The following is a 27,231-nucleotide window of genomic DNA, read 5'->3' on the forward strand; positions in this document are numbered from 1 at the left end:
GCCAGGCCTGACCCTAAGCTGAGTCTGTTTTTACACATACACAACAATCCAGCCTGGATGGTCATGCCAGGGAACATGGATGAGGGAATTCCACAGCAGGTAGAGAGGGGCGACCAGAGCCAGACTTGGGCTGGGTGCTGCCCAGAAGACCAGGCATCTGGGGACCACCCTCTCCACCCACGTTTAGCCTCTTCGCACTCCTCTGTGGCCAAGACTTTCTCCAAGAAGTCTTCCTGGAGCCTCCAACAGGGTTCTAAGCTCCCCACCAAAGCCAGTGTGTACCCAGCTGTGTCCTAGGAACCACTAACTATAGATGTGGGGACCTTTCAGCCCTACAGTCCAATTGCCTTATACCTGGCCTATGGCACTTCAGAGATTATGCTGAGTCTAGACTTCCTGAGTCCGGGTCCTGTTGGGTTACTAGCTATGCACCCAGAGCAAGTTCTTTAACGACCTGTGCCCTGAAGACTACCACTCCTGTGGCTTCCTGTGTTGAGCTGCTAGAGTCACCATTTGGATGTGAGTGGGGGTACTCAGTAAGGCTGGTCATCCCCTCTTTCCCAACAAAGCCCTCGCCACTGAGGCAAAGGTCATCTTTGCTTTATTGTACATCAGTGGCCCATCCTGGAGCCTGGTCTTAGAGTTCCTGGGGGCCAGCCCTGCCCTCAACCCCAAATACCCCAGTCCTGCCCAGCTCCCAACACAGTACAGGATTAGTGTGGTAGGGGAGTTGGGGAGGGGCGGGGATGACCACGATTCTTTTCCACAAAGTCCAGGCAGGGCTCAGTCCTGGGACCCCAGGCTCCTGGGAGGTGGGGTAGGGTGGGCTGCATGGCACAGGAGAGCCCCCCAGTCCTCTGCAGTGCAGAGCCTAGCCTAGCCCCATGAACCCAGCCTGCTGAGTGGGGCCTGGCTGGGCAGATTCTACAAGGTATCTGTTGTGGAGGCCCCGGATCGGAACATGGCGCTCACTCTGGCTCATCCTCCCATGCAGGCCTGTCACATCTGCGTGGCCTGGGGTCACAGCCCCAGTGGCTTGTCTCTGCCCAGCAACATGTGTCGCAGGCGTCACCTGGGCCTCGTGTAGCCGTAGGGGCGCTGCAGCAGCAGGCTCTGGTGGCTGGGCAGCACGTGGGTATGGTAGTGTTCCACGAGGCTGCCCACACTCACAAACAGGACCTCGCCCTCCAGGTAGAATTTAGAGTCCTGGAGAGAGAGAGGTAGGGTTGGGGAACAGGGGTCTCCTGTGACACAGGGTGCTCAGCAACAAGGATGACAGTCAGGCAGGCTCCTAGACGTCCTGTGTCACTTCTGCGCCTGCAGCCTCCTGTCCCACCCAGGGCCCTGGGACGGGGCCGGCCTGCCCACCTTCTCAAAGATGCGGTAGTTCCTCACTTTGTTGGAACTTTCATCCCACACAACCAGAACCTGCAGGGAAAGAAGCAACAGATGGATGGGTAGGCAGAGGCTTCGCAGCTGGTCCTGGGGCTCTTACGGTAACCTAGGGAGGAACACCGACAGTAGGGTCGAAATGGGCAGTCCCCTGCTCTCTGAGGAGACTCGAGTAACAGCAGCAGGTACCTGGCTCACCCTAGGACCATTTTTGACATACATGGGAGAACAGGGGGTGCCTCACTGGCTCTGTTGGTAGAGCGTGCAACTCTTGATCTTGGGGTCGTGGATTTATTTTTTTAATTTTTTTGCGGTGGTCATGGATTTGCCCCCCACTGTTAGGCACAGAGCTTACTTAAATCAATAAATACATAAATAATACCAAAAAAAAAAAAAAAGTGAGGCTCAGTGAAATCATGCAATTCACCCTCGGAGGAGCGGAGGCACAGCTAGCCGACTCTTGCAATTCTCCTGCCCCAAGAGCCTCCCCTTCAAAGCACATGAAAAACCCGAGCCCCATTAGAGTTCTGGGAGCCCCCCCCTGCACTTCCCTCCCATCTCCCGCCTGTGCTGGGAGGCCAGCCACCATCACCCTCAGTGTGCAGACTGTGTTCAGTTCCTGACAACAGACAGGGCAGGGACTGCTGGGCAGAGACCCCAAAGACAGGAGTGCTTGAGGCGCCCAGGTTGGGGAAGTGATGTCTATACCACAAAGTGCTCTGCTGGCTGTCAGCCAGGGTGTGTGGAGAGCCAGGGGAGCCCAGCACAATGCAGCAGTCCCCCTAGGGCCTGGGCTCAGCAGGGTGACTGTTGGGGCACTTACCTTCCCTGACTTGGTAGAGGAGTTCCGGATGCAGTAGAGTCCATCCTGGGGCTCTCCCTGGGGGCTTGTGGCTTTGAACAGCCTAAAAAAAGACAGGTGCGTCAGCAAATGGACTGTCCTCAGAGACAGTCTCTCAGGGACCCGCCAGCCCCACTCCTCAGTGTGGGTTTCAGTCTTCTCACTATTCTGCAACACAGGTTCCAAGAGCAGCAGGCTACAGGAGGGCTGGCCTGTGCCGGGCCTGGGCTGATGGCACTGCGCACTCAGGGCCATGTACCTGTGCTGGCAACTGCTCAGCACCGAGGCAAGTGAGGGGAACAGAAAGAAATGCAGGGAGCCTAGTGTCTGCAAAAACAAGGATTTGGAAAAAGAAGGGCTTGGTGCTAACCTTTCCACTTCACAGGATTCCGTGGTATTGATAAACACAGAGCTGGGCAGCGGCACCTGGAGAGGCCAGTGGTGGTCAAGGTCAGAATCAAGAGTCAGGTGGTGCTTGCAGTCAGCCCCTGCCACACCCCCAAAAGGCTGCCAACTTGTGCCCAGATCTGGGGCTCTGCACCATGCTCCTGCCCTCCCCAACTCCAGCGACCTGGGGCTCCTTCTCAAGATACCCAGTGAGGGGTTGCCCTGGCCAGCAGCTCTCTCTCGGCCGCCCACCATGGCTGCGATCTGGGCCCCACCTTCTCATAATCCTCATCAGAGTCCTCCCCACCAGCGTTGTCGGCCTTTGAGGGTCGTCGGGGTTTTTCAAAGGAGAAGCTCCTGAAACTCTGCCCATCAGGGGGTGACCTCCTGGGAGGGGAGCAAGGAGAGGAAGGCACATCACTGTCACCTGCCCCCCCTCCACCGCACCCTCCACTCCCCACCCCCATGCACCCTGATGGTTGTCAGAGGCCCATGACAGGCCCTTGTTGACTGCCCTGGGGCAACAGGAATCGCCTGAGGCCTGGAGGCCTAAACTGGGCTCTGGGCTGCCGAGGACACTGGCAAGAGGGGCCCTGGGGGCCTGAACTCTGATGTCCTCACACCAGAGACAGGTGTTCTGGATGCTGTGGGAGAAGGCCCCAGGCTGGAGGAGGTGGGGCGGCTTGGCTCTGGCTGGAGCGCCTCTGCAGCTGACCAGCTCTGTGACCTTGGCCACATCATGCTCCTCCCAGAGCCACAGAAAATGGATGAATATGAGTGGACGGAGCCCACAGGACACGTCCCACACATGCGGTCAGGTGGTCCAAAGTCTCCAAGGTTTCAAGGAGGATTCAAAGAGGCCACTCTGGGCTGTGGGCTGCTGGGCTGTGGATGATCGGCCGTGGTACAGCCACGAAGCACTTGGCAAACTGACCTAGTCTGCGCCACTGTGGCCCCTCATGAAATGGAACCATAATATGGCACCCTCCCATGGACAACAGAGCTAATGGAGTCCTAGGAAGAAGGGTGCCAGGGTCAATGGTGTTCAGGGAGTACTGCGTAAGCACACCCACTCAAGGCTCGCCCCTGTAGCTCTCAGAACCTTCATGGTTGGGGGCCCCAGACATTGCTGACGACAGGCTGCTGGCATGAATGACACTCTGAGCATGGGGGTGGGGGGGAACACACCAGTCCCCCAACACCACCCAGCAATAAAGAAGAAAGTGTTTTGAGCAGACCTCACAGGTGAGTCACCAACATACTCCACATTCTGGCAAATTCCCAATCAGGAAGAGCACAAAGGCAGCCTTGGTGGCTCAAGAGCCCCAGGCAGGGTTGGGAAGGAGGGTTCTGGATCAGGAAGGCCTGCAGTGGCATACTATTTCCAAGGGGCTCACAGCCCAAACCCCTACCATTCCCTACCATCTATCCCAGAGCCTGCAGTCAGCTCTGACAGCCCCTCCCTAGACCCTGCAGGGGCATCAGATTGCCTAGTACACCCAGAAGAGGCTTATTTCCCCAGAGACGCTCTCGTCCACCCCCCTAGGCAGCATCGGGCTCCAGGCCCACCACCCACTTGGCTGACATTTCTCTAGGGCAAGGGTGGGTCAGGTGCAGGGGAGGCTGCTCAGCCTAAGCCTCCCTGCTCTTGTACTAGGGCTGTCTGGTCCCCGTCATGGACAGGGAATGCCAGAGACGAGGCAGCCAGGGCACCAGCACGAGGATCTGCCAGTTGGGGAGGGGTCCCAGGGGCATGAGCGCCAAATGAACTCACTGGAGATAGGGGAGGGGTGGCTTCTCTGACCTCGGCAGGACTGCTGGCTTGGCTATGGCCTCAGGTGTGGGTAGCTTCAGTCCAGGAGGCCTAGGGGCCACAGAAGGCACGAAGAGTCTGGGCTTGACCACCTCCTCTGAGGGGGCCTCTTCAGCCATCTTTAGGAACCTGGGCTTATTGGCTGGCACCGGTGGAGGCTCGGGTGTCGGCGGCCCCCGGGGGGACAGATGAAAGGACTTCAGCTTGTCACAGTTCCTGGAGGAGGTGGTGGCCATGCTGGCAGAGCTGGAGACAGAGCCAGTCCCGTGGCCAGGCACTCGGGGCTCTGAGCTAGGGCTGGCACTCTCATGGAAACAAGGGGGTTTCCGGAGGCTGGGCACAGGTGGCAGGTGGCCTACTGGGGGGTCACTCATCCTCCGGGGGGCCACAGACACCCTGAGGCCAGCCTCTGGCCGCCTCAGGCCCAGCAGGTCCCTCTTGGAGTCCTCAGAAGTCAGGCTGGCATCAGGGAGGCCACGCTTAGGGGGCGGGGGTGGCAGCAGAGGGCTGGGGCCCTTGGAAGCAAAGGAGTGAGCACGGGGCATGTCAGAGAAGGCTGGCTTCCTGGGTGTGGGCACAGGAGGCGGGGGGTAGGCCGGAGGGTGGGTCAGGGTGTCTGCGGAGTAAAGAGACCCAGTCAGTGCACAGGTGTCACCTGCTGGAGGCTGGGCCACCACCACTGACCTGCGCCACCTTCCCTTCCTCAGCCACCCCCTACCAGCAGCCCACACAAGCTCCCTGAGCCATCAGCTTCCCGGAAGCAGAAATGAGAGAGAAGAGGCAAGGGGACTCTTAGGACTTCGCTTCCGCTGGGGGAAGCTATAATTCCCAGGGACAGAGCTGAGGAGGAAGGATGGGAGCAGGTCGGGAGGTAGAAGGTGGTTGTGTCTGCTGATGTCGCAGGACACACTGAAAGGGTGCCAAGTGCGCTGTTGGGGCACAGGTGTGAGGTTCAGAGGAGAGGTGCTGGCTGGAGTCCCCAGGCTGTCCGTGACACTGGCTGTCCCAGTGACCTGAGGCTGCCGGGAGAGGAGTGAACACGGCCTGAGTCCTGGGGTGGCCTGGCTCGTGCTGATGGCACTGAGTGAGGTGGGAGGGGCCTGGAGCAGAAGGTACCTCTGCAAAGTGCTGCATGTGAGAGTGGGGACACCACTGGAACCCTAATGAGATGTTTTGGGGAGGGAAGGAAGCCTGCTTGGAGTGGGGACTCAGAAGGGTGGGGAGGGGGGTGGGGGGGCCATGTGCAGGAGCACTGGCCCCGGAGGCCAAGAGAGGCCCCTAAGTGTTCATCTCTAGCCACATATGACCGCAGTTCAGGGTGGGACAGATGGACACGAGATGGAGCCATGGGCCTTGTGCTGGGGGGGAAGTTGAGGCACATGGCCCGCAGGTCCTGGTGGTGTCCCCAGAGGGAAGGGGCCAGTAGGAGGGAAGGGGGCTGCACCTGCTGCATTTGACAGGGGAGGTGGGGTTGAATGACAGAAGAACAGGGTGGCTGGGGTAGAAGGACTGTCCCAAGTGCCCAGGACAGTGGAAAGGATTGTGGGATGGCAGGACAGAGACACGGCCCTCCCCCAGCTGACCCTGTGCTTGGCTGTGACACATGTACATGATGCCTGGTACATGGCTGCTCCCTTGCTTGGCCACTGGGTGGGAGTGGGTCAGTACCTGACAGGCTGGCCTGCAGGTGCTCTGGAGAGCCATCAGCCACAGGCGGGAGGCCCTGCCCTGGCCCCACCCACTCCTTAGGGTCCCTCCTTCCCCACTCTCAGCCCCCAGGACCACCACTAGCTCAGCATCACACATGCAGCACCCCCACCTCACACATTTGGAAATCACCTCCCCCCTCCGACCCGGGCCAGCTGCAAAGGCAGGAGGACAAGGTGAACAGAGCCAGCCAAAGCATACATCTCTTTTGTTCTGTCCCTCCTAAAACCTGGGCCACGACAGGGAAACTGAGGCCACCCAGAGCAGTAGTCAGGCTGGCACTCCCAGCCTGGGAGGGGCCCTACCTGGGTTCCACCCCCAGGAGCCTACCAGGCTCACAAGTTGCCCACCTACCCTCGGGCTCCACAGGCTCCGGGGAGTCAGGCTCCATGTATGAGTCGTCTTCATCCTCATGCTCGTAGTCTGAGGCGGATAGAGGGTCAGACCCCAGGCAGCCCAGGCCCAGCTGCACCCAAGAGTGATGGGGCAGGGGCCCTCAGAACACTGGGAGCCAGGACTCAGGGGGGGCACAGGGCAGGGTATGAACCCAGGACCTAGGCTGCCTCTCCTCCTTGGCAGGGGAGGGTATGCAGAGGTGGGGGGACAGGGTATGCAGAGACAGGCCTTACCTTCATTGTCTGTGGGGTATGAAGAAAGGCTGATGTCCACAGGTCGCTCGACTGCACCATAGAAGCTGTCCGTGTCTGAGCTAGAGTCACTGAAGCTGGGGCAGGGGTGGGGCAGTGAGCACTGGGTAGGGGTAGCTCCTCTGCACTCACACATACAGATACACATGCACACCCTTGGCTGTGTGACACATGCACACAGACACAGACACATGCACAAACACGACACACAGAGACACACAGGCATATTCAGAGCTAGACACGAAGTAAGACTCATGCTCAAACAAGCTCCTCATGAGTGATAAAAACAGACCAAGGGACTGGAGGCCTGGTGCCTCCCTGCCACTGCCCTGCCTTGCCAGATGGTGCCAGCCCTCAGGGCTCCCCCAATACCCCACCTACCCTGCCCTGGGGGCTGCCATCAACACTGAACTGAGCTGTTCAGGGTACAGGGCCAGGGAGCTTTGGGGTCAGGCAGGCATCTGTGGCCAAGGCCTCCGTCTCAGCTCCAAAAGGACAGGATGGCTTCTGTTCCTGCCCAGAGGACCTCTGCTGCCTGCTGGGCCTCCTCTCAGTGAGGTCACCGACGCCCAGAGGGACTGAGCCAGTGCCCCAAGGACCCGCTCGCTCCCCTCTCTGTCCCAGGTGGGCCCAGGTGAGCATCAGGGGACTGGGAAGCGAAAGCTCTGAGCTGCTGCAAATGCTGGGCCTCCTACGTGGGCAGGCAGGGTCATGTGGGACCCCTGAGCTGAAACTACCAAGGGGTGTGTGTGGGGGCACACACACACGCACAAACACACACACACGCACACAGCCTGGCTGGCACCTTCTGGGAACACTTCAAGGGAAGGCAGACACGCATGTGAAGCCCAGTTGCCCTGGTGACACCCCACCCACCCCTCCCATGCGCAGGCACACCTGGTGTCCAGGGACAACTCCTTCTTTTCATGGAAGTGCCCAATCTCCTTCCGCAACAAGGCCATCCAGCTCTGTGGGTCAGGCAGGGTCGTAGTGGGTGTACTGCTGCCTTGGGCAGGGTCTGCCCAGGCTGGTCCACACGAAGGTCAGGGAGATACCCTCATGGGCCCTCGGCCTACTCAGAGCTCCACCCAGGACAGCTTCTGAGTGCGTGGTGTTGCTGCCAGGCCCTGGGCTTCAGGAGGAGCACTGAGGCACAGCACCCACCCAGCCCCATGTCCCTGCCACATCCCTTCACTGGCCCGGTCAGCTCCCCACTCCTGAAGGCAGGCTCACCTTGCGCTCATCCTCAGAGGAGGCCGAGAAAAACCACGTGCGGTGCTTCTTGCTGATGTGGACGATTTTGAAGGGGAAGACGTTGTTGGACGTCGTCTCTTCAGCTGCCCGCATCACCCTAGGGACACACAGTCTGCCATCACCACCCAGTCAGCACCGCCTGGATGGGTCCTGGCACCCAGCACCCACTGTGCCCCAAGGACACGGGCAGGTCTGGATGGTCTGCCCTGCTGATGCTCCAGGACAAAGGCCCTGATGCTTCAGGCAGAGGGAAACATGTAGGCAAAGACAGGCACCAAGTGGACAGGGCTCTGGGGTTGGGGAGGTCATCCTGGGAACAGCAGCCTGTGAGGCTCCAATCCGAGGACATGTCACCCTCACTGCTCATCAATGCCACTTTACTCAGATGCCACCTGCCCACCTCAGGCAGGCCTGCCCGTGGGGGCCCTAACACGTCAGCCTCAGCCCTGCCTCTGCTACCCTAAAGCATCCCGGAGAGCATCTGAGGGATGTGACTGACTGTGGCTACTCTCCCAACCAGGCTCGGGGGTTGTAGAGGGATCACAAGTCTACCATGGGGGAGCCCCCATGGCAGGTACCTGGGGCAGGTGTACCCATCTCCTGGGGTAAGGGTGAGCACCCATGGGCTGAGGGTGGTATGTACCGGGAAAGGAAATATCCCTCCCCGGGGGATCCCAGAGCTCTGATCCCCAAATGCCCACTGGCAGCTTCAGCGGTGGCCCGGCTGGCCTGGAGGCCTGGCATGGGGCTAGATGCCTGCGCAAGGCCCCCACTGAGCTTGTGGCCAGGGTATAGGCCAAAGCATTGAGTCACTGTCCTTATAGGCAGGAGGGGCTGGGCCCTCCCAGGGAGTTGGAGGCACAGGCAAATGCCACAGGGCGCCGGGCCGGTAGTAGAACACTAAGATCCAGAGCCCAGAAGTCACTCTTTGTCCTTGCTCTACAGGCCCCTGATGCTGTGGGGTGGGCTCTCACTTGCCAGCATTTCCCCATTCCACCTAGAAGGCTCTGGCTCAGGGCCCACCTGCCCATCAGCAGACGGCCACTCATGGATGGCCCCAGCCTGGGAGGCCCTGAAGCCAGGCAGGCCTGAGGCAGGGCCTTGGGGGATAGTAGGTCCCTGGGCCCTTGGAGTGTGGCTGTGATGGAGAGGTGGCTGGGTGAGCAGGGAGAAGGGACACAGAAGTCACTGAGAGGGGGCCGAGTGGGGATTCTGGAAAGCAAGTAGTCCCAATGCTTGAAGCCTGCTGAGAACAGAACAGCGGAGGCCTGAGGGAGACTATGAGGCAGCCACAGGAGGCTGAGAGCAGGGGGAGAGAGGGAGAGGCTGGATAGAACCCAAAAGGGTGGAGTGGGAACTGTCTCATGATAGCCTGGACTCTCTGTGGGCAGGCACGAGGGATCTGCTGGGGCCAGTGGGCAGTGGGCACTCACCGGTTATAGCCGCTCAGCGAGAAGGCGCCCTGTGGGGAGGCAGACGTGCTGCTCTTGAAGTAGTAGATGCATCGTTTGTGGATGATGACAAAGCGCAGGGGCCCTGCAGTGTAGTAAGGGCAGAGGGTCCACTCAAGGGGCCACTCACTTCCAGAGGCCCTGGGGGATTTACGGCAGACCTCCTGCCCCTGAACCCCACTACATTGAAGGGCAAGAGCTGGGCTGGTGTGCTGCCCTCTCCCAAGGAGTCCACTGTGGGGCCAAATATAAGCAACCCGTGGCAGGCTGACCAGCCCCCAAGCACCACCCCCAAGCCAGGCCTGGCCCCTCCCAGGGAAGTGGTACACCTTGACCAGCGAGGCTGGCTCAAGGAAGGACAAAGCCAGGCCAGAGGCCATTGCCACCTCTTTCCACCCTAGGATGGCAAAATGAGGGAAGGGGCAAAGAAGCCCAGAGAGTTTGCCAACAAGAGCCACCAGTGTGGAGCTGAATCCCAGGCCAGGCAGTTATACTGAGCACTCCCTGTCCAAAGAGCTCCCTCCTTGGAGGCTCCCTGTCCAAAGAGCAGAGCAAACCATTTGGTGCTACACAGAACCAGGTAGCCCAGCCTGGGGTACCCCAACAAGGCAGCACAGCGCCAGGGAGTCCTTGGTGGAGGACACAGCTGGGACGAAGGCATGGGGAACTCATGCCTGGTCAGGGGGACAGGCAGGGCTCTGATGCTCTTCTGCCTTCAATGTCTTGACACCTGGGCATCTCCAGACCTGGGGGCTCCCACTCTCTCCCAACCTACTGTCCTGGGGACCAGAGCCTTGGCCTCATGCAGCTCTGGAAGTCCAGCACCCAGCTGGATCTTGACACAGAGTTCATTGCAGACCAAGTGACCAACCAACTCACTGAACACCCACTGGATAGTGCAAGGCCAGATGTACCAGGCCACTGAACGGCCCCAGCCCCTGATTGCAGACTGAAGCACCCCTGGACTGCAGTCAGCACTGTGCACCAAATGCCCATCCTACCTCCACTTTGCAGTAGCACCCCAAATCATCCCACAGTCCTGGGGAATCAGGAGACTGACCTCAGGTCCCCCGGGGGGTACTGGCCACCAGAGAGGGAAGGAGACCTCTGGAGGTTCCACCACATCTGAGCAGAGGCTCAGAGAGACAGGTTGCTTGCCCACAGAGGCCCAACAGGGCAGTGGGGCAGCAGGCTGGGGCTCAGCTCTGTCCATATATCCTCCTAATATGCTCCCAGCCACCCAGAGGACTCACATCGGAGCAACTGCAGCTGGGTGCCACCCTTCTTGTGCAGGTAGCCAGCTTTGGCCACGCCACCGGGCATGGTTAGCAAGTTCTGGGCACCAATGGCCTTCATCGGGACAGGCCAGTGCATCTCCTCGGCCGCCATGAAGCTGGAAAAAAAAGAGGAAGGAGACTCACCTCAGCCAGGGCTGGGGGCATGCAGTGGGAGACACCGCCAAGATCCTGGAGACAGCACAACGGTCAAAGCAGCAAGAGGTGAGGAAACTTCAGAAGGCCCCCGGCTTCCAGGTGGGACCCCAAGGAAAGAAAGGGCCACCTGGGTCCACTTGGTCAGCCCCTGGTCTATTTGGTCACACACCTGGCCACACACCTGAGAACAGAGTGTGTCCGCCCCCACTGTCACTGGTCCATCCAGCACACAGCTGCTGAACTCATGTTCCATAGGGGCTAGAGCAGTGAGTGAATTCAAGAAACCACTGGCTCAGGTAAAGTCAGGCCTGAGGCCATAACCATCCCAAGTCTGAATGCCAGGTAAGCCTCTGATGGAGCTGCCAGGGAGGGCTTCCAGGAGGTGACTAGGGTCACAACCTAATGGATACAAAGAGGTACGGGGGTGTGGGCAGGCTATGGCATCCTCTCCATCATCTCTGACCCTCAGTGTGTAAGGGGTGAGGGACATGGCCTCTAAATGCCCCTCTCCACTCCTGCCTGCCCTCAGTCAGCTTCTTTCCATCCCTTTCTTTTTTTTTAAAGATTTTTTTTACTTTATTTATTCATAGAGACAGAGAGAGAGAGAGAGAGAGAGAGAGAGAGAGGCAGAGACACAGGCAGAGGGAGAAGCAGGCTCCATGCAGGGAGCCCGACGTGGGACTCGATCCCAGGTCTCCAGGATCACGCCCTGGGCTGCAGGCAGCGCTAAGCTAAACCGCTGCGCCACTGGGGCTGCCCTTTCCAACCCTTTCTTAAGGCCCTGAGACCAGGAAAGCAGGTAGCCAAGAGTCCCTGGTTCCCATTCTGGCTTAGCTTTCTGAAAGATCCCCAGGCCATAGTTATTGGAGCTGCAAGAGGGAGGATAGAGTGGACACAGCCTGGCACACACGACACCCTTGTCAGCAGTGGCCACAATGACTAGCCGGTGGGTTGATGGTATCCTCTGTCTCTCGGTCACCAGCCCCCAGCCTTGTCCAGCCTTTGCTCATCCTAGCTGTTCTCCCTGAAACATGCCAAGGCGTTGCGCACCCTGACCTCTGGCTGGAATGACCAACCACTACCCCTCCTCACATGGAGAACTCATTTATCCTTCAAGACGCAGGCTGGGAATCCCCTGTCCTGCGAGGCACCTCAATATCCAGTCCTATTCAGGACTTCCCCCAAGCTGGTCCCTCTGAACAGCACACCCTCCTCCCTGCCTGTGTCTGTCCTCAATGAATCCAGAGGCCCAGTCCGGGGGGACTCCTGCCGCTGCAGCCCCCTACTCCCCACAACACACACAAAGAGAACCACAGGGCTGCCGGCAGACCCCCTGCAGACACCGGGCTGCTCGCCGGCCTCTGCGCAGGGCCCGCAGCTGCGCCCCTCGGCTCCGGGCGGACAAGACCAGTCCCCCGCCCGGCCCCCGGCCCCCGGCCCCCAGCCCCCAGCCCCAGCCGAGCTCGGGCAGACCCCCGCCCGCTGCCCCGGGACAGCGCCCCGCCCGGCCGGCCCACGCCCGCCTTTGTTCCCCCAGGAAGCGGGGCTGGCGCTGCGGGCTCGGTACTCACGGCGTCCACGCGGCGGCCCGCCTTCCCTGCGCGCGGCGACACGGCTCCGGCCCGCGCCCCCCGGGGCCCGCCTCCCGGCCGCCCCACCCCGGCCGCCCGCGCCCCGCGCCCGCCATGCCGCGCCCCCCGCCCCCGCGCCCCGCCCCGCCGCCCCGCCGCGCCCCCAGCCCCGCGGACCCCGCTCCGCCCCCGGCGGCCCCCGGCTCCTCCCCTCGCGCGCGGGCGGGGCGAGGGCGCGTCAAGTGGGGATCCGGCGCTCCGCCCGCCGCCCCGCGCAACCCCGCGCGGGGCCTCAGTTTCCCCAGGGGCGGACGTCCGCGAGGCCAGGCTGGCCCAAGCCTGCCAGGCTCCCGGCTGCCTCTTGGCGGGGCGGGGGCGGGGGTGAGGGCCGCCTGCCGCCCAGGGTTGTGGCCAGGGTCGTGGCCGTGGCCGTGGCCGGTGAAGCGGGTCTGGCTGGTCGGCACTGGGGCTCCCGGTGGGTCTCTGGGTCCTCCTGCCCGCTCTCAGGTGGCTTCAGCTTCTGCCACCATGGGCCTCCACCCCCGCATTCCCTGCAGGACTCAGAGGTCCAGTCCGTGGCAGCTCCCACCTCTTGGGTAGATGTGGGCTTCTCTCCTAGGAGACCCCCAGGCTGGCCTAAGGCTGGTGAGGGTCTTGTGGGCCACCCAGACATTCTGCTGCCTCCACCTCCCACCTGCATACAGGCTGCTGGTGAGATGGGCCAGTCCTGGCAGCCGGTAGCTAGAGGACCTTGGGCCCTGCTCCCACCCAGCTGTGCAGAGCACCATGCCCTGGTTTCCCATCCTTCACTTGAGGCTGGCTGTCCATGCCCCTTCCCACTGCAGCAAGAGGCTCTGTCCCACCTGTATGCCTCTGTTCCTAGTGCCCTTGCTAATCCCTCCCCTGGCAGCATACTCTGCCCTCAAGGCCACCGTCCTCCTGCGCCTCCCAGCCATCCTGCCTGGGCAGCCACTCCCACCCTGTCTCAGTTCCCTCCCCTGCGTCCATTCTCTCCCTCCATCATCCTCACTCAGCAGCATGCTCCCCCCCACCCACACATGCCATTCCCATCACTACTTTTCCAGATCTCCAGGGCCTCTTCCTGTGCACTTGGCCTTTCCAGATCTGGCCCCCATGGATCTTTCTCAGGGGATCTCTTCCTGCCCTCCACCTCCCATGCATCTGTGCCATCCAGACCTTGTGAATCCTAAATCCAAAACCCAGAACTACCAAGCACCACCTCCAGGCTGCAGTTCACAGGTTCCACTGCTTGCAGTTGCAACCACACTAACGCAGCCCCCAAGAGTTGGTTCAAATGAACACCAATCCAACATTGACTCCTCCAAAAAATAGAAGAGAAAGGAACTCACTTTCTAAGGCCAGCATTATCCTGACACCAAAACCAAAGATATCACAAGAAAACTACAGACCAATAACCCTTATGATTATAGACATCAAAATCCTCACCAAGGGGTGCCTGCATGGCTCAGTTCATCAAAATACTAGCAAACTGAATTCAGCACCATGTAAAAAGGCTTCTACACCATGCTAAGTGAGACTTATTCCAGGAATACAAGTGTAACACTTAAAATTCAATGATCGCATACAACATATCAATCAAATAAAAGATAAAACCGCACGATTATCTCAGACACAGAAAAAGTATTTGTCAAAATCTGACAATCTTTCATGATAAGAACAACACTCAACAAACTAGGAATAGGAAAAAACTTCCTCAACATGGTAAAAGTTGTTTATGAAAAACCCAGAGCCAACATCATACTCAAAGGTAAAAGACAGCAAGCTTTCCCCTAAAAGTAGGGACAAGGCAAAGACATCTGCTCTTGCCATTTCTATTCAACCTGTATCAGAGGTGCTATCCAGTGTAATTAGACAAGAAAAAAGAAAATAAAAAGTATCCAGATTAAATGAAAAAGTAAAACTATTCACAACTTACATGGTTATGTATATAATACATATCAAGGAACTCACTAAAAAGTTATTAGAACTAGTTAATGAACTAGCAGGATATAAGATCAATACACAAAATCCAGTCCTACTTCTACATACTAGCAGTGAACAGTCCAAAAGTGAAATGAGAGTTAGTTCAAGTGTCCCCCCTTTCAGGTGGGCTTCCCTGACCTCTAGGGTGTCCTGTGTCCCTCTGTGGGGCTAGCACAACTTTCCCTCCACATAACACTGACCACACTAGCATGTCACCATCCCCCATCCTCACCAGCTCAGGCCCAGCACAGAGGGGGCTCCAAAGGAAGCATAGAATGTTGACCCTGGAGGGTGGTAACAACTGCAATTGCCTGGAAGGCACAGAATGCCAAAATACAGCCCCCATTCTGGTGTACCTATCGTCTCTGATCTGTAAGAAGACCTGGCATGTGTGCTAGGGCAGGGGCAGCATCTGTGAGGACACATGGAACTCACCATTTCACCTGGCTCCACACGTGGGGGAAGCTGGAGGAGAGGAGTCATAAGGCAATCTACAGCCCCCCTCCGGCTCAGCTCAGGGGCCAGGCCAGCACAGGCCTGTGAAAGCCTTGCTCTTGCCTGGCCACAGTCTCTCTGTGGGCAGGATGAGGGCTCTTAGGCGGCCACTGACTGACCTTGGGTGGGGAGGTGGGTGGTGACAGAGTTAGGTTGCGCCCTACCTTCACCTCCCCCAGGATTGTCCTTGCTTCAGGGACAGATGCCAACATCCTCATCTCCTCTCAAGAGGTTGGACCACCCAGAGGGAAACCCACCCGGATGTCCCCAAAGCTTCCCCCCGCACCTGGTTCTGCCCTGCACCAGGGGGTCAGCTGGTTTGGCACTGGACCAGGGGCCAAGTGCCAGGCCAGGCTGGAGCAGAAAAGGGAAGGAAATGGTGGCTTGTGGGTAGGGGTGATGACGACCATTGTTACTGAGGTGACTAGACAGCTTTGGAGACTTCAGTCCAGCTCAAAGATTCCAGCTCCATGGTGCCTGGGAAAATTTAGGGGAGTCCCCAGGAAACTCCCATACTCCTGGCCAGCCTGGCCTTCCTGGTTACCTCCTTCTATGCTCATGGTATCAGCCAGCAGCCTGGTAGTTAAAGTCCACTCCTTTATCCCATGGGCTCAGCAGTAAGGAGCTTCTGTCCCTTCTCCTGCAAGGGTAGACACAGCAGTGGGGGCTCCCTCACACCACGCTGAGCCACCCTGGGTGGGAGCTGTCAGGGAGCCCGGGTTCAAATCCCACCAGGCCTTCCTCCACTGAGCCTCTACTTCCTCTAATTTAAAGTGGGTACAGAGAGTCCAATCTTCAGAGCACCCCAACACCCCTCAGGGCGTTAGCTCTACAGAGGAGGGTACTGAGGCCACCCTGTGTCAGCACTAGGTTCCATGCTGGGGGGGGGATCTGTTCCCCACAGCTCAGAGGGGCTGTCTGGGGGCAGGATTCTGATGACACAAGGTGGCCAGCATGGTGGTCGCTGCTGGGCTCCAGGAGCCCTTCCAGAAGGCATGAGATCTTGTGTGTTCGAGTGTGCACTGGGAAGACAGAGACCTCAGGCACACTCTCTGCCCTCTGCTCTTCACTCACCCTGGACCTTCTCTTCAAGTTGAGATTAGTCTAGGTGACCAAGGCCTGAGGTGCAGGGCAGATGGGTGAACAGTGCTGTTCCACGGAGACGGGCCCCATTGAGTTCCATGAAGTATAGGGTTTGTGGGTCTCACCCCCCATGGGGCTGTGAGCCCAGAGGCATGTGGTCATTGCCAGCACAGGCCCACAAGTGAGCTGAGGCTCTACCAGCTGGTTGGTGCCACAGACCATGGGCTCAGAGAGCTCACAGCGCAAGTGCAGGTTACAGTGTGCACACCGGTGTATGTGCATGCATGTGCACAGGTGTGAAACTGTGCAAGAGAGTGAGCAGGGGCTCTGGAGGCCAAACTCCTGCATCTCTCCTCTTTCACACCTGCAGACACAGCCCTGGCTGTGGTGAGGAAGCTGGTGCCTCAAGTGACCACAGTGTCAGGGGTTCCTGTCAGTGGTGACCAGATCGGCCCCCTTATGGGAACTGCAGGACAAGGAGGGGCCAGGGGTCCCTGACTGCACTCACACACACTCACCCCATACAAGCACATCATATACAACTCATCATATACAAGCACATACACAATGGTACATATGCTCACTCATTCTCACACACACTGGAGTGTACTATATACTCACAAAGTACTTGTGGGCTTACACTGATATACACACACACTCATTCACTCACTCATATGTACACACACACACAGCCTCCAGAGACTCACAAGACCTTTTGTGGGTACCCCCGGTACCCTGGGCTGACAGCCCAAGCATAGGTCAGAATCGTCATGACCACCCTCCAGCCCCGCATGTGCCCATGGCCAAGTTCCACTTGAGGCTTGGTGCTTTAGTCCCATTTCACAGACTAGAACAGTGGGCCTAGGAGAAGCACACTGGGCACTCACCAGTGGGCAGGCTCTGCCTTTTGGGGATCTCCCATGTTATCATCTCAACATCCCCTGACGTGTGAGCCAGCAGCATCATCCCCACGCCACTGATGAAGACACCAAAGGGTCTGAGCGGCTGAAAAACTTGCCCAGAGTTACAGAGCCAGGGAACAGTGCAGGGGGGGAGGGGGGCTCATCAGGCACAGCCACTCCCCTAGCCAGCCCCCAGCAGCCGCAGAGCCCATCTGTTCTCCCCTTTCAGGTCCCCCCTGCTTTCTCTTCCCAGAATCTTCCTCCATAAGAGAATCAAAACCAAAAATCTCCTACGGAGGCTGGAGGCCAGTGAGCAGCAGTACCAGAGGGAAAGGGCATGACCTGGTTTTATAAGGAGAGCCCTTCACCCCCTCAGCTCTGTGCCAGACCCCCAATCACAGTCCCCAGGCACACACACACACTCACTCTCATCTATATTCACACGCTCACTCAATGCGTGTGCTCACAGGACCCAAACGGCAAGCCCAGCACCCCCCAACCCCGGCAGCATATACGATAGGAAGGTGCACCCCAACCTTCAGCCAGATGCAGGCTGAGCAGCACATGGTGGGGGGCAGTGGAGTTCCCACTGTGCCCCACTCGGCTCTTGGGGCTCTCCTCAAAGCTTATCACTCTGGAGTCCAGAGCTCAGCTTCCCCGGCCAGTTCTGCAGACACTGGGCCAGTGCCACCTCCCGAGTCCCCAGTCCCAGGGCAGCCCCACTGACCTGATAGCACTGACCCAGCACATGGCTCTCCTCTTGTCTGTTGACGGGCTTGGGGCAGGCTTCCTGAGGCCCAGAGAGGCCATGTGACTCAGGGGTCACAGGGCACATCTGCAGCCTGCCTCCCCCAGGTAGGGAAGGCCTGCTGGCCCCGCATTGCTCTGAGCACCCTCCCGCTGACAGCCGCCTGCTGCATCTGGGGCCTGTGGCCGCCAGGGCTTCCTCCCCACTGACACTTCCTGTTGCCTGTTGCCGGGTCCTTGGGCAGCCCCAGCTCGCCAGCACTTCCTGCTTTCTGTCATCCAAGGTCCCAAGGCCAAACCGAGGCCCAGAGCTGCACCCTTTGTTAGTGCTGTCAGGTCTGCTGAGTTTTTAGCCGACCCCTCCTCCCAACCCATCCTGTGGTCAGAAACCACAGCTCTCCAGGCCCAGGGGCAAGGCTGGCTCTGTCCTGGTCCCCAGGGAGGAAGCTCCCCGCAGGTCCCCTACCGCACATACTCCATGGCCACTTCTGCATACTTGTCTTCTCCCCAGCAAACCACCAAAGCTCCTTCACAGCCTGGGCTCTCAGACTCCCCTCCTTGGTTCCAGAAGCCCCCTCCCCACACCAAGAAGCTGAGGCTTCCACCCCAGGCAGAGAGCTCACTACCTCCCTCTCTGCCCTTTCATACCAACGGACCAAGGAACCAGGTTCCCGGCAAGGCCCAGGCATTTCCCTTCCCCCCCGCCTCATCTACTACAGGCCTCCCCCATGCACCTGCCAGGCTTACATACCTCTTGTGATCACCACTCCCTGCTGGCCCTGCCAATGCCAGGCTTGCTCCTGCCACTGCTTGACTCTGCCCCAGGTCCCACTCAGGCTCCTCCCAGGCCTATGCTGCCCCACCAAGGAGGGCTTCCTCCCCTGCCTAGACCCACAGCCGAGAAGTTGGGGAACAAGGATTCAAGACCAGGCTGTTTGGTGCCCCCACACCCCCTAGCCCTCCTCTCCTGAGCCTGGGCCTCAAGGTCTTACCTCTCCCACAGAAGACAGGGCAAGCCAAAGGAAGGAGCACCCCAAGACCACCCGTACAGAAGGATCTGAGGGTCAGAGAGGCCACAGAGCACAGGGTCCCCGGGAGTTGTTATCTTGTCCAGCAGGTTTCCTGGGGCACATCCCCCACAATCGACCATGCTGGCACCTAGCCATCCCTCATTCTTGTAGTTGGGGCACTGGAACTCCACTTTGATCACAGCCCCAGACCTCTGCCAAGGCCCTAAGCCACCTGGAGGCCTGTTTGGGGTTACAGACCGCCTGCTGTCTCTTGGAGGGTGGGAGTTTAGGTTTCGTGTTTGAGCTCTCCTCAGGCTGAGCGTGGCCCCCCTGTCCCCGCCCCCCCCCCAGCCTGTGCCAGCTTCAATGCCCTCTGGTGGCCAAGGGCAGACTATGCTTTTGGCAGAAAGATGGCTGGGACAGACAGACCTTACATAGCAAGAGGGAGGCTTTGGGGGGGGGGGGGCTTCTTCCTCTTCTTCCCCTTTGCAGCCTGCCTGGGGTGGACAGAGAACCCCAGAGCAAGACACACTCTGGACACTTGGCCTACCTCCTTTCTGTACTACCCATGTGGCCTCACCCTACTTAGCCCCTCTAAGCCTTAATTTCTTCATCTGTGCAAGGGATGCTGAGGGTTGAGATAAAGTAGCAGGGTGAGGAGCCCCTGGGCCATGATCCAGCCAAGACAAGCCAGGGGGGCAGCGCTGGGCTGGGCACTTTGGCCTCAAGGGGCTAGAGAAGGTGTCAGGCCCAGCAGGCACTAGGTCAGGGGAGGCCTGGGAGGGGGGCAGGTCTGACAGAGGAGGTGAAGTTTGCTGAGAGGGGCTGGGGTGAGGGAGTCAAACACAGGTCAGGGCTCAGGACACCATCCCAGGGTGGGGAGGAATCCAGGGGCAGCAAGGTGGCTGAGGCCCAGGAAGGCTGGGGGACAGGTGTAGGGGTGAGAACCTGCCGTGATAAGAATGAGGAGCCAATGGCTCTCCCTGGGATGTACAGCCCTCACTGGACAGATGGAAGTATGGGTAAGCAGGCCTGAGGTCAAGGCAGCAGCCAGGGCCTCCCCCGCCCTCACCCCCTGGAGGGCCCCCCAGCTCCTAAACACAGCAGAGTTGAAGTGGATGGAGGGGCATGAATGAGGTCAGACTAATGTGGGGGTCAGACTAATGTGGGCCCCTTCCCCAACCCTAGTTGGAGTTTCCTATGGGGGCTGAGGTCAGGAGTCCTGGGCTGCTATGTGACCTCTGCAGACTCCTCTTCCCTGGCCTCAGTTTCTTCATGGGCCCTCCTATCTCCTGAGAGGTCCTTAATCCTCGCAGTAAATAACACTGCCATCTATACTCCTGAAAACAGAGCCTCTCCAATAACAGCATCTTTTACGGTATGTAGAAATAGCCACGGAAATGATGGCACACCAGGTGCCCCAAAGTCCTAGGCATGGAAACCACTCCACCACACTGGATGTAGGGCACTTACCCGCGGGGGTGGGAGGGGGCCAGCAGGGCCAGGCAGGGGCTAAGGGTCGGCCTGGAAAAAAAAGAGAGAGGGAGAGTTTTTAGTCTGGGTTCCCAGGGTCTCAGCCTGCTCAGGAGCAAGGCCGACCCCCAGCACAGTGCCACCTCTGTAGCTGGGCACAGAGTCGGCTTCACATCTGTGCTCACAGCGCATGAAGCTGGTGCTAGCTTCACCTGCACCTCCCACGAGGACACTGCCATTCAAGAGGATGGTGCTCGCCAGGCTGACGGCCAGAGAATGGAGGTGTGAGGAATGGAACCATGTCCCTAGGAACCCCAGCTGCAGCTCTCCTGCAGGCACCCTGGGCCCTCGTGCCCAACCTGGTGCCTGCCTGCCACTTCTGGGGGCAGCGCAAGTGCAAAAATTGCCAAGGAGGGCCTGCTGGGCTCAGGGAAGGGCGGCTGGTGCCCATACCGGGGGAAACCTCAAGCTTTCAAAATAAGATGTTTCATATCAGCCACTCCTGCAGGGCCTGGGTCCATCCGCCCAAAGCCAGCCCTAGGACCCCTACTCCCTGAGCCTCACTCTTCTCTCCACACCTGGGGCTGGAAGCTGCCTTCCAGAACAAGGCTGCCAGGAGGGTACTAGGCAGAGGGAGTGGGTAGTGTAGAAGGCAGGGCCCTGCCTGGGGTCACCTGGTGTCATGAGCTACATGGGGGTCCCCAAAGAGATATGTCTAAGCCTTAGCCCCCAGGAATTATACATGGGACCTTATACAGAAAAGGGACCTTTGCCTATGTCATTAAGGTAAGGATCTCATTCTGGATTAGCCAGATGGGCCTGAAATGCAGTGGCAAGTGTCCTTAAAAAATGAAGAGATAGAGGCAATCTCCAGCACTCCCCATTAGCCTGGGTCCCACCAAATCTCCACAGCCAGGTTGGTGCCTGGTCCACAGCAGGGCCCGAAAAACAGATGGATGGATGGACAGATGGGTTCAGAGTTATGTCTGCACACATGACCATCCCTCTACATGGTCTAGGCTGTAACTAGCACATGCCTAGCCTGGCCCTCAGAGCCACAGTGAGGAATTGTGACTTAGAGCTAATCTGACCGTCGATAAGAACTGATGTTCAGGGTGGCTACAGCCAAGGCCCACCCATGGCCCAGGACTCTCCTTGGGGGAGTGAGCAGCCAGCTGGCATTGAGCAGGTATTCAAGATTGCTAACTGCAAAGAACAAATCAAGGCACTGGAGCCTGCCAGCATCCCCAAAAAGATAGTAGGGTGCTGGGGGCTAGAAGCCTCCCAGGGCTTTCTCAGGGCTACCCAGGGCAGAGGCAGGAAGCAGCTCCGCCACCTCTGTGTCCAAGGACAAAGGAAGTTAAGGGAAGTGCAGAAAGAGGCCCATGTGGGCCTGGGCTTCTGGGCCAAACCAGGGGCAGGGACAGGGCTTCTACTCTGGGACACTTGGACCCCAAACTCTGTCCCCATGGAAGACTCACAGCACCCCTGTCCCTGGATGTCACAGCAGCCCACAGCACCTGGAGCCTTCCTCTCCCTGGCCAGCAATCTCTGCCTCCAGGAAACATTCCGCAGCCGGGCAGTGAGCGAGCTGGGCTGGGGGCTCCCATGGGGAGCAGAGGCTGCTGCAGGCTTGCACCTGGGCCAGAGCATGCTCCAGTAGAGCCGGGGAGAGGGCAAGGCTCTCCAGACGGGAGCTGGGGCCTGGACAGGAGGAGGGGGAAGGCTGGAGGCCCATCAGGCCAAAAGGCCCATGGGAGGGACAGGGTCCATGCTAGGCTGTGGTGAGGGGCAAGCTGGGTCTGGGGTGGGGGAAGCACAAATTGGCATCGTCACGGGCCGGAGCCACGCTTCTGCCTCAAACCACAAGCCAGCAAAGGCGTTCAGGATTCACACTTCAGTTCATCACAACACAGACAAGTTTGCAACTTTTAATTGCTTGAGAAAAGATTTCCAGAGCGCTGATGTGTGGGCCTGGTCCACACCACCCCCGCCCTGAGTTCCTGGCTGCCTGCTGGTGGAGGCAGCCTCTATCAGCCTTGTTCCTGGAGTGCTCCCTAAGACAGACGCTCAGTCCTGCCTGCCCTGATAGCTCCCCATGAGAGGGTTACTGTGCCCACAGGACCTGGGTGGCAGGATAGCACAGCGGTTCCTGTGGGAACCAAGCACAGGCGTCCTTGGGGATGGGCCTGGCTCAATCCCCTTTCCTAATCTTGTGGCCCACTCTGATCCTTAGCCTCCTCCTCTGAAGAGTGGGGCTGACAGCTCTGGAGTCGGGTTGTCCCGTGGTGGGCAGGGGTACCTGGTCGCTGGCAGTCTGTTGGAAACACAGTCAGCAGGGTCAGGCTGGAAACAGGGAGAGTTCTCTCCAACCGTCCTGCTCAGAGCTGGGTAACACCTTCCCACCCCACCCTCTGGGCCCAGACCCTTGAACCCTCCAGTCTCCCGGCCCACCATGGGCCCCCTTCTGAGCTACACCCCCGTAGTGCTGGGAACTCTACCCAAGGATGACTCACAGCACAGCACACTCGCTCTAGGCCCAGGGGTGCCTGCCCCTCCCCTCATCTCCAGCACTGGAACATCTCCAGCATCTGTCTGTAGACTGTCTGCCCCTCCCTCAACATCAGCTTGGGAGGACAGCCACTCCCTGTCCATCTCCTGCAAAGTGCCTAGCAGAAAGCAAGCACCAAGGACCTCTCGCCCCGTCCTCACCCTGACGAGGCTGATGCCCCTTGGTCTCCATGGCATCCAGTTCAGGAGCCTCATTTGTTGAATTAAACCACTCATCTTGCCTCAAGTACCTCAACTTCTCCATCCGTGGGGGCTTCTGGCACCCACCAAGCAGGGCCTGGACCCCTCCCAGAGTGACTTCTTCCAGCCTGTGTCCTTATCCACAAGGCAAGGCTGGTGACCGTCACTGACGAGCAGCACCTTCACACCCCAAGAACCTGCTGGGCCATGCCCGAGGCATAGGGCTGCCCAACACTGCTGCTGACCTTCCAGGGGCCAAGGGAATATGGTTGGCCAGGAGATCTGCTCAGCACCTTGGTCAGGATACCCAGAAACAGAGAGCATCTGGGTCAGAGACAAGCTGACTTCTGGCCACACAAGGAACCAACAGAGAGCAAGTCTTCCCCAAATTCAGCCTATTCTACCTCTGTCCTTCCCAGGTCACTATGCTTGGTGCTAAGGTCATGCCACACTGACACCCTATTTTGCGGGAAAGCACAAAGCTCCAGCAGACACTCCCGGTGCTGGGTGGTAGGCCTGCCTCCCTAGCCAGACAGGGCCTGCCTGGTCCCACCCCCAAAAGAGGCCTAGTTCCTGCCACCAGCCCCAGGCTGGCCTCCTCAGGGTCAACCAGACCCTCCTGGGGATACCTCTGTCACCTGCATATTCCCAGGGGACAGCTTCCCCACTTGCTGAGGCCAAGGCATGGGGGGTCATGAGGCTAGTATGCTTTCCTTCTTGTAGTCCCCTCTTCTTACGGAAAGCCAAACTAGTGGGCTGGGGCGGGGACTAGAATGTTCACCCTGCGCCAGTGTATCAGCCCCATGGCCTACTTGGTTCCCCACTGCTCAAGGATACACACTCCCCTGTATCCCAGGGTGGAAGTACAGGATAAGTGGGCTTTGGCGTGGCCACCCGGCCAGCACTGCCCCAGGGACCCAGAGCCACCTCGCCCACACTACCCAGCCTGGCATTGCCTGCCAAGGCTAGCTCTAAGAGGGGCAGGAGGAAGAGACGGAGGAGCCCTCAAGCCTCCTCTCAGGAAGGACAGTGGTTCCCACCTGGGCAGAACCCATATCGGCCCAGAGGGCAACCAGAAGAGAGCTGGAGCTGTGAGGAGGCATCGGGCACCGGGCAGAAAGATTGCAGGGTGCAGGTGTATGCCAGCCTGTCCTGATGGGGCTCAGAGTCTGCTTCTGTCTTACTCACATCCAAGGCCCAGGGGGAGCCCAGTCAGGAGACATTCGGCTACAAGCTCCCACTCTGAGCCCTGCTCACTGCTGCCAGTTCCCACAGGGGGAGGGGAGCTGGTGCTTACCTCAGAACGAGGTCTGGCAAGAAGCAAAACTCAAGGCCTCAGTCTCCATCCTAACACGGGCTGTCCCAAGAGCTGGAGGGCTCAGCAGCGCAAGCAGTGCTAAGGCCAGGTGCTCCATGCTAGGGCTATGTGGACAGGCAGGTCCACACTTCAGCAGAGGTTCAAATGAAGCCAAGGATCAGGCAGCTAGATATTCCAGGAATAATATCTCCATCAGAAAGGTGGGTGCCCTACAGAGCCATGGCCAAGCCCCACTGGATAGCGAAGAAAACTGAGAAGGAGGGGCCAGAGGATGGTCTTTGTTGTCTACCACTGGGCTGGGCTGGGCAGCAGTCATGGGGGCCTGATCTCTCCTGCACGTGGCATTACCCTAATCCCCAAGTTGTCTTGGTACTGGCACAGAGGGAGGCAGTCAGGGCACTGCCACCTGCCAGAAAACAGCGCATCCTTCACCCTGGGATCCAAGCTGGCCTCACCCTTCATCTGGGGCTCCCAATCTGCTGGGGAGGCAGCCACCTCTGACTCACATCCTTGTGACAACTATTCCACTCAGACATGGTGACACATCAGCCAGGTCCTGGGAGCAATCTTCCACATGAAGTAGCCAAGCAAGGAAATCACATGGAGGGTGTCTTAGGAAGCAGCTAGTGCAAAGGGCCTGGGGTTGGGGTAGGAGGAGGCATGCATCTTCAGACAAGAGGGACAAAAGCAGGCTTATTCCAGAACTGTTTGTCAGGGCCACCTGCCCAGCTGAATGTGGATGAGATCTCAGACCTGCTCCTAGGCTGAGCTCCCAGGCCAGGGTCCCATTTAGGCCTAGGGTCCTGTCCTGGCTTCTGGGCACATGGTACAAGTCACTTCACACCTTCAGCCTCACTTCTTCATTTCCCAAATGAGCTTGTTGCTAATGGCACCTTGAAGACTAAAGAAGACAGCTCCAGGAATTCTGACACAGACCCTTGGCCCAGCAGTTGGTCTCAGGGTCTCTGAGCATCGAGGGTCCTGGCTCAGCCCAGATCTCAGCACCAGGGAAAGGTGACAAGAAGGGAACACAGTGGGAATATGAAGGCTGTGAAGCTTCCTCTAGGGTGGGATGGGAGTAGAGGAAGCAGCCAGAGAGACCCAGCCCACTGCTCCAGAGGTGAGCCATGAGGGGTGCACTGTATGGACAGTCACGTGTGCCCAGGCCAGGTCAAGGCAGCTGTATGAGCCCTCCACACTGGCAGCCACTTTCCAAGTCATCTCAGACTGAGCCATCAGGGACGCAGCCACAAGCCCCGCAGTCGTGGCTGCTCTGCCCTCTGCCCCACTGCCCATCTCGTTGGTATCCTTCCTGCCACGGCGGCCTCCCTCGGATGGCAGGAAGCCACGGCCCTCTTCAGCACTTTACCTTTCTCCAGGACAGGGTCCCTAAAAGCACCAAGGCCCAGGGGCAGGAGGTGTGGTCTCCAATCTGGATCCTCTGGCCAGGGGACTGACCCTTGCGGGTCCCTGGAGCACTCAGTCACCAAAAGACCAGGTTACCACTGTCCAGCGGAGCTCTGGCCTCCTGCTCCCCCAGCCCCTGCCAGAACCCAGCACTGGGAGTCCACACAGCAGAGCCCTTTCCCTGCTTGTTTCAACATTGTAGAGTGAGGTCTCTCTTCTGTTTTAATCCATGTGCTCTTATCCTTTCATCCCTGACACTACTGTTCTTAAGCTGTTCTCAAACCATGTTTGTCTCCGATGCTATTGATCAGCTTTGACTCCTTGAGGTTTTTATTTTATTGCATTGTCTTTTGCTTTTGGTCACATTTTACTCAGTAAAGTTCAGCTTGGCCTCAGTTCTCACACTTGGGCCGGGTCTTACCCGCTTCCTGGCTATCCCCTGGGGTCACCCCCTGGCCAGGAGAGGGGGGCACCCTAGTGAACAGGCCAACCCCCCTGCCTGGGCCACAGTGGGTAGGGCCGGGGTGGGGAGAGCAAGCTACAGCCACTCCTTGGCCTGGCCCGGGTCTCTGGCTGGACAGAGACAAGGAGCCAGAGACAGGCCCAGAAGGCAGGGAGCTAGAAAGAGGCCAGAGGAAGAGGCCAGAGAGAGGGGCCGAAGGGGGAAGGAGGACCAGGCCAGCCCCCCCACACCCCGGGAGAGGAACCGAGAGCAGCGTGTTCCTCCTCTGCCTTGGGAACCCCGGGCCTGGGCGCTGGACAAGATGACTCACAGCTGCTGGCTCCTGCCTGTGCCCCTCATCACAGGCCCACAGGGAGACCAGGCTGTTCCCAGGCGTCCTCACACTGCCCCATTGTTCAGAGGCCCAGTGAGGAAAAAAGCCTGGCAGGGGCCCAGGTTGGCCAGTCTCCCCTGCCCCTCCCAGTGTAGGCGAGGTGAGAGGGGGGTCCTCCATCCAGCCATCCTGCTGTCCTCCACACCGTCCCCTTCCCCAGGCTAGCTGTCCTGTGAGACTGCACCCCAGGCCCAGCCTCCCACTCCCCACACCCCCATGCCATCCGGGGTCTGGGCCACTGTCCCAGCCGCAGCAGAGGGGGTTCCCAAAGGCGACTGCACTCAGGCTGAAGTCCAAGATCCTCAGCCAGCTGGTGCTCCAGCACACTGCACACCTCCTACACCGCTGTCCTGACCTCCTCATACTGTCTCCACTTGATGAACTCCTGCCTGGCCTTGGGACCCAGCTCAGATCATCCAAGACACTCTCTGAGGCCCCACAGTCAGGCTGGGTAGTGGTTCCTTAGGGGTCCCCAGGCAGTCTGGACATTCTCAGAACCAGCTGGGCTGGAAACGAGGGCCTCTGGTGGGAGCTTACCTAGGGTGATCCCTGGTGGCTGCCTAGGGATCCCAGGCCAGGCCCTTCCTGAGGAGTGAGAAGCTCCAGCCAGACCCCCAAACACCACAGCCGCTACTAGTATGAGCCCATGGCCAGAGCTCTCCCTGCTGCCCACTTCCCTACACCCTAGCCCCTGCATAGAGCCTTGGAA

General features: G+C 59.0%; 1 protein-coding gene across 6 annotated transcripts in view; it reads right to left on the bottom strand.

The window, feature by feature from the left end:
* Positions 1-579: 579 nt before the first annotated feature.
* SH3BP2 (SH3 domain binding protein 2) overlaps positions 580-27,231 on the bottom strand; it is a 34,016-nt gene continuing 7,364 nt past the window's right edge. For 2 of the 6 annotated variants that reach the window (XM_072803795.1, XM_072803796.1), the window contains exons 2-14: positions 20,211-20,261; positions 10,746-10,885; positions 9,475-9,577; positions 8,021-8,138; positions 7,685-7,755; positions 6,770-6,864; positions 6,495-6,563; positions 4,395-5,049; positions 2,896-3,007; positions 2,604-2,659; positions 2,216-2,297; positions 1,369-1,428; positions 580-1,206 (exon numbers count right to left, since the gene is read on the bottom strand). In XM_072803795.1, coding sequence (XP_072659896.1) covers positions 1,069-1,206; positions 1,369-1,428; positions 2,216-2,297; positions 2,604-2,659; positions 2,896-3,007; positions 4,395-5,049; positions 6,495-6,563; positions 6,770-6,864; positions 7,685-7,755; positions 8,021-8,138; positions 9,475-9,577; positions 10,746-10,881 — 1,695 coding nt within the window. In that variant the 5' untranslated portion in view covers positions 10,882-10,885; positions 20,211-20,261 and the 3' untranslated portion in view covers positions 580-1,068. Of the gene's footprint in view, positions 1,207-1,368; positions 1,429-2,215; positions 2,298-2,603; positions 2,660-2,895; positions 3,008-4,394; positions 5,050-6,494; positions 6,607-6,769; positions 6,865-7,684; positions 7,756-8,020; positions 8,139-9,474; positions 9,578-10,745; positions 10,886-12,496; positions 12,563-15,539; positions 15,636-17,707; positions 17,936-20,210; positions 20,262-27,231 lie in introns of those variants that run through there. The other 4 variants (XM_072803800.1, XM_072803792.1, XM_072803797.1 and 1 more) reach the window with 4 other exon arrangements.

This window comes from Canis lupus, chromosome 2 (genome assembly GCF_048164855.1).
Source record: "Canis lupus baileyi chromosome 2, mCanLup2.hap1, whole genome shotgun sequence".
NCBI classification, from domain to species: Eukaryota; Metazoa; Chordata; class Mammalia; order Carnivora; family Canidae; genus Canis; species Canis lupus.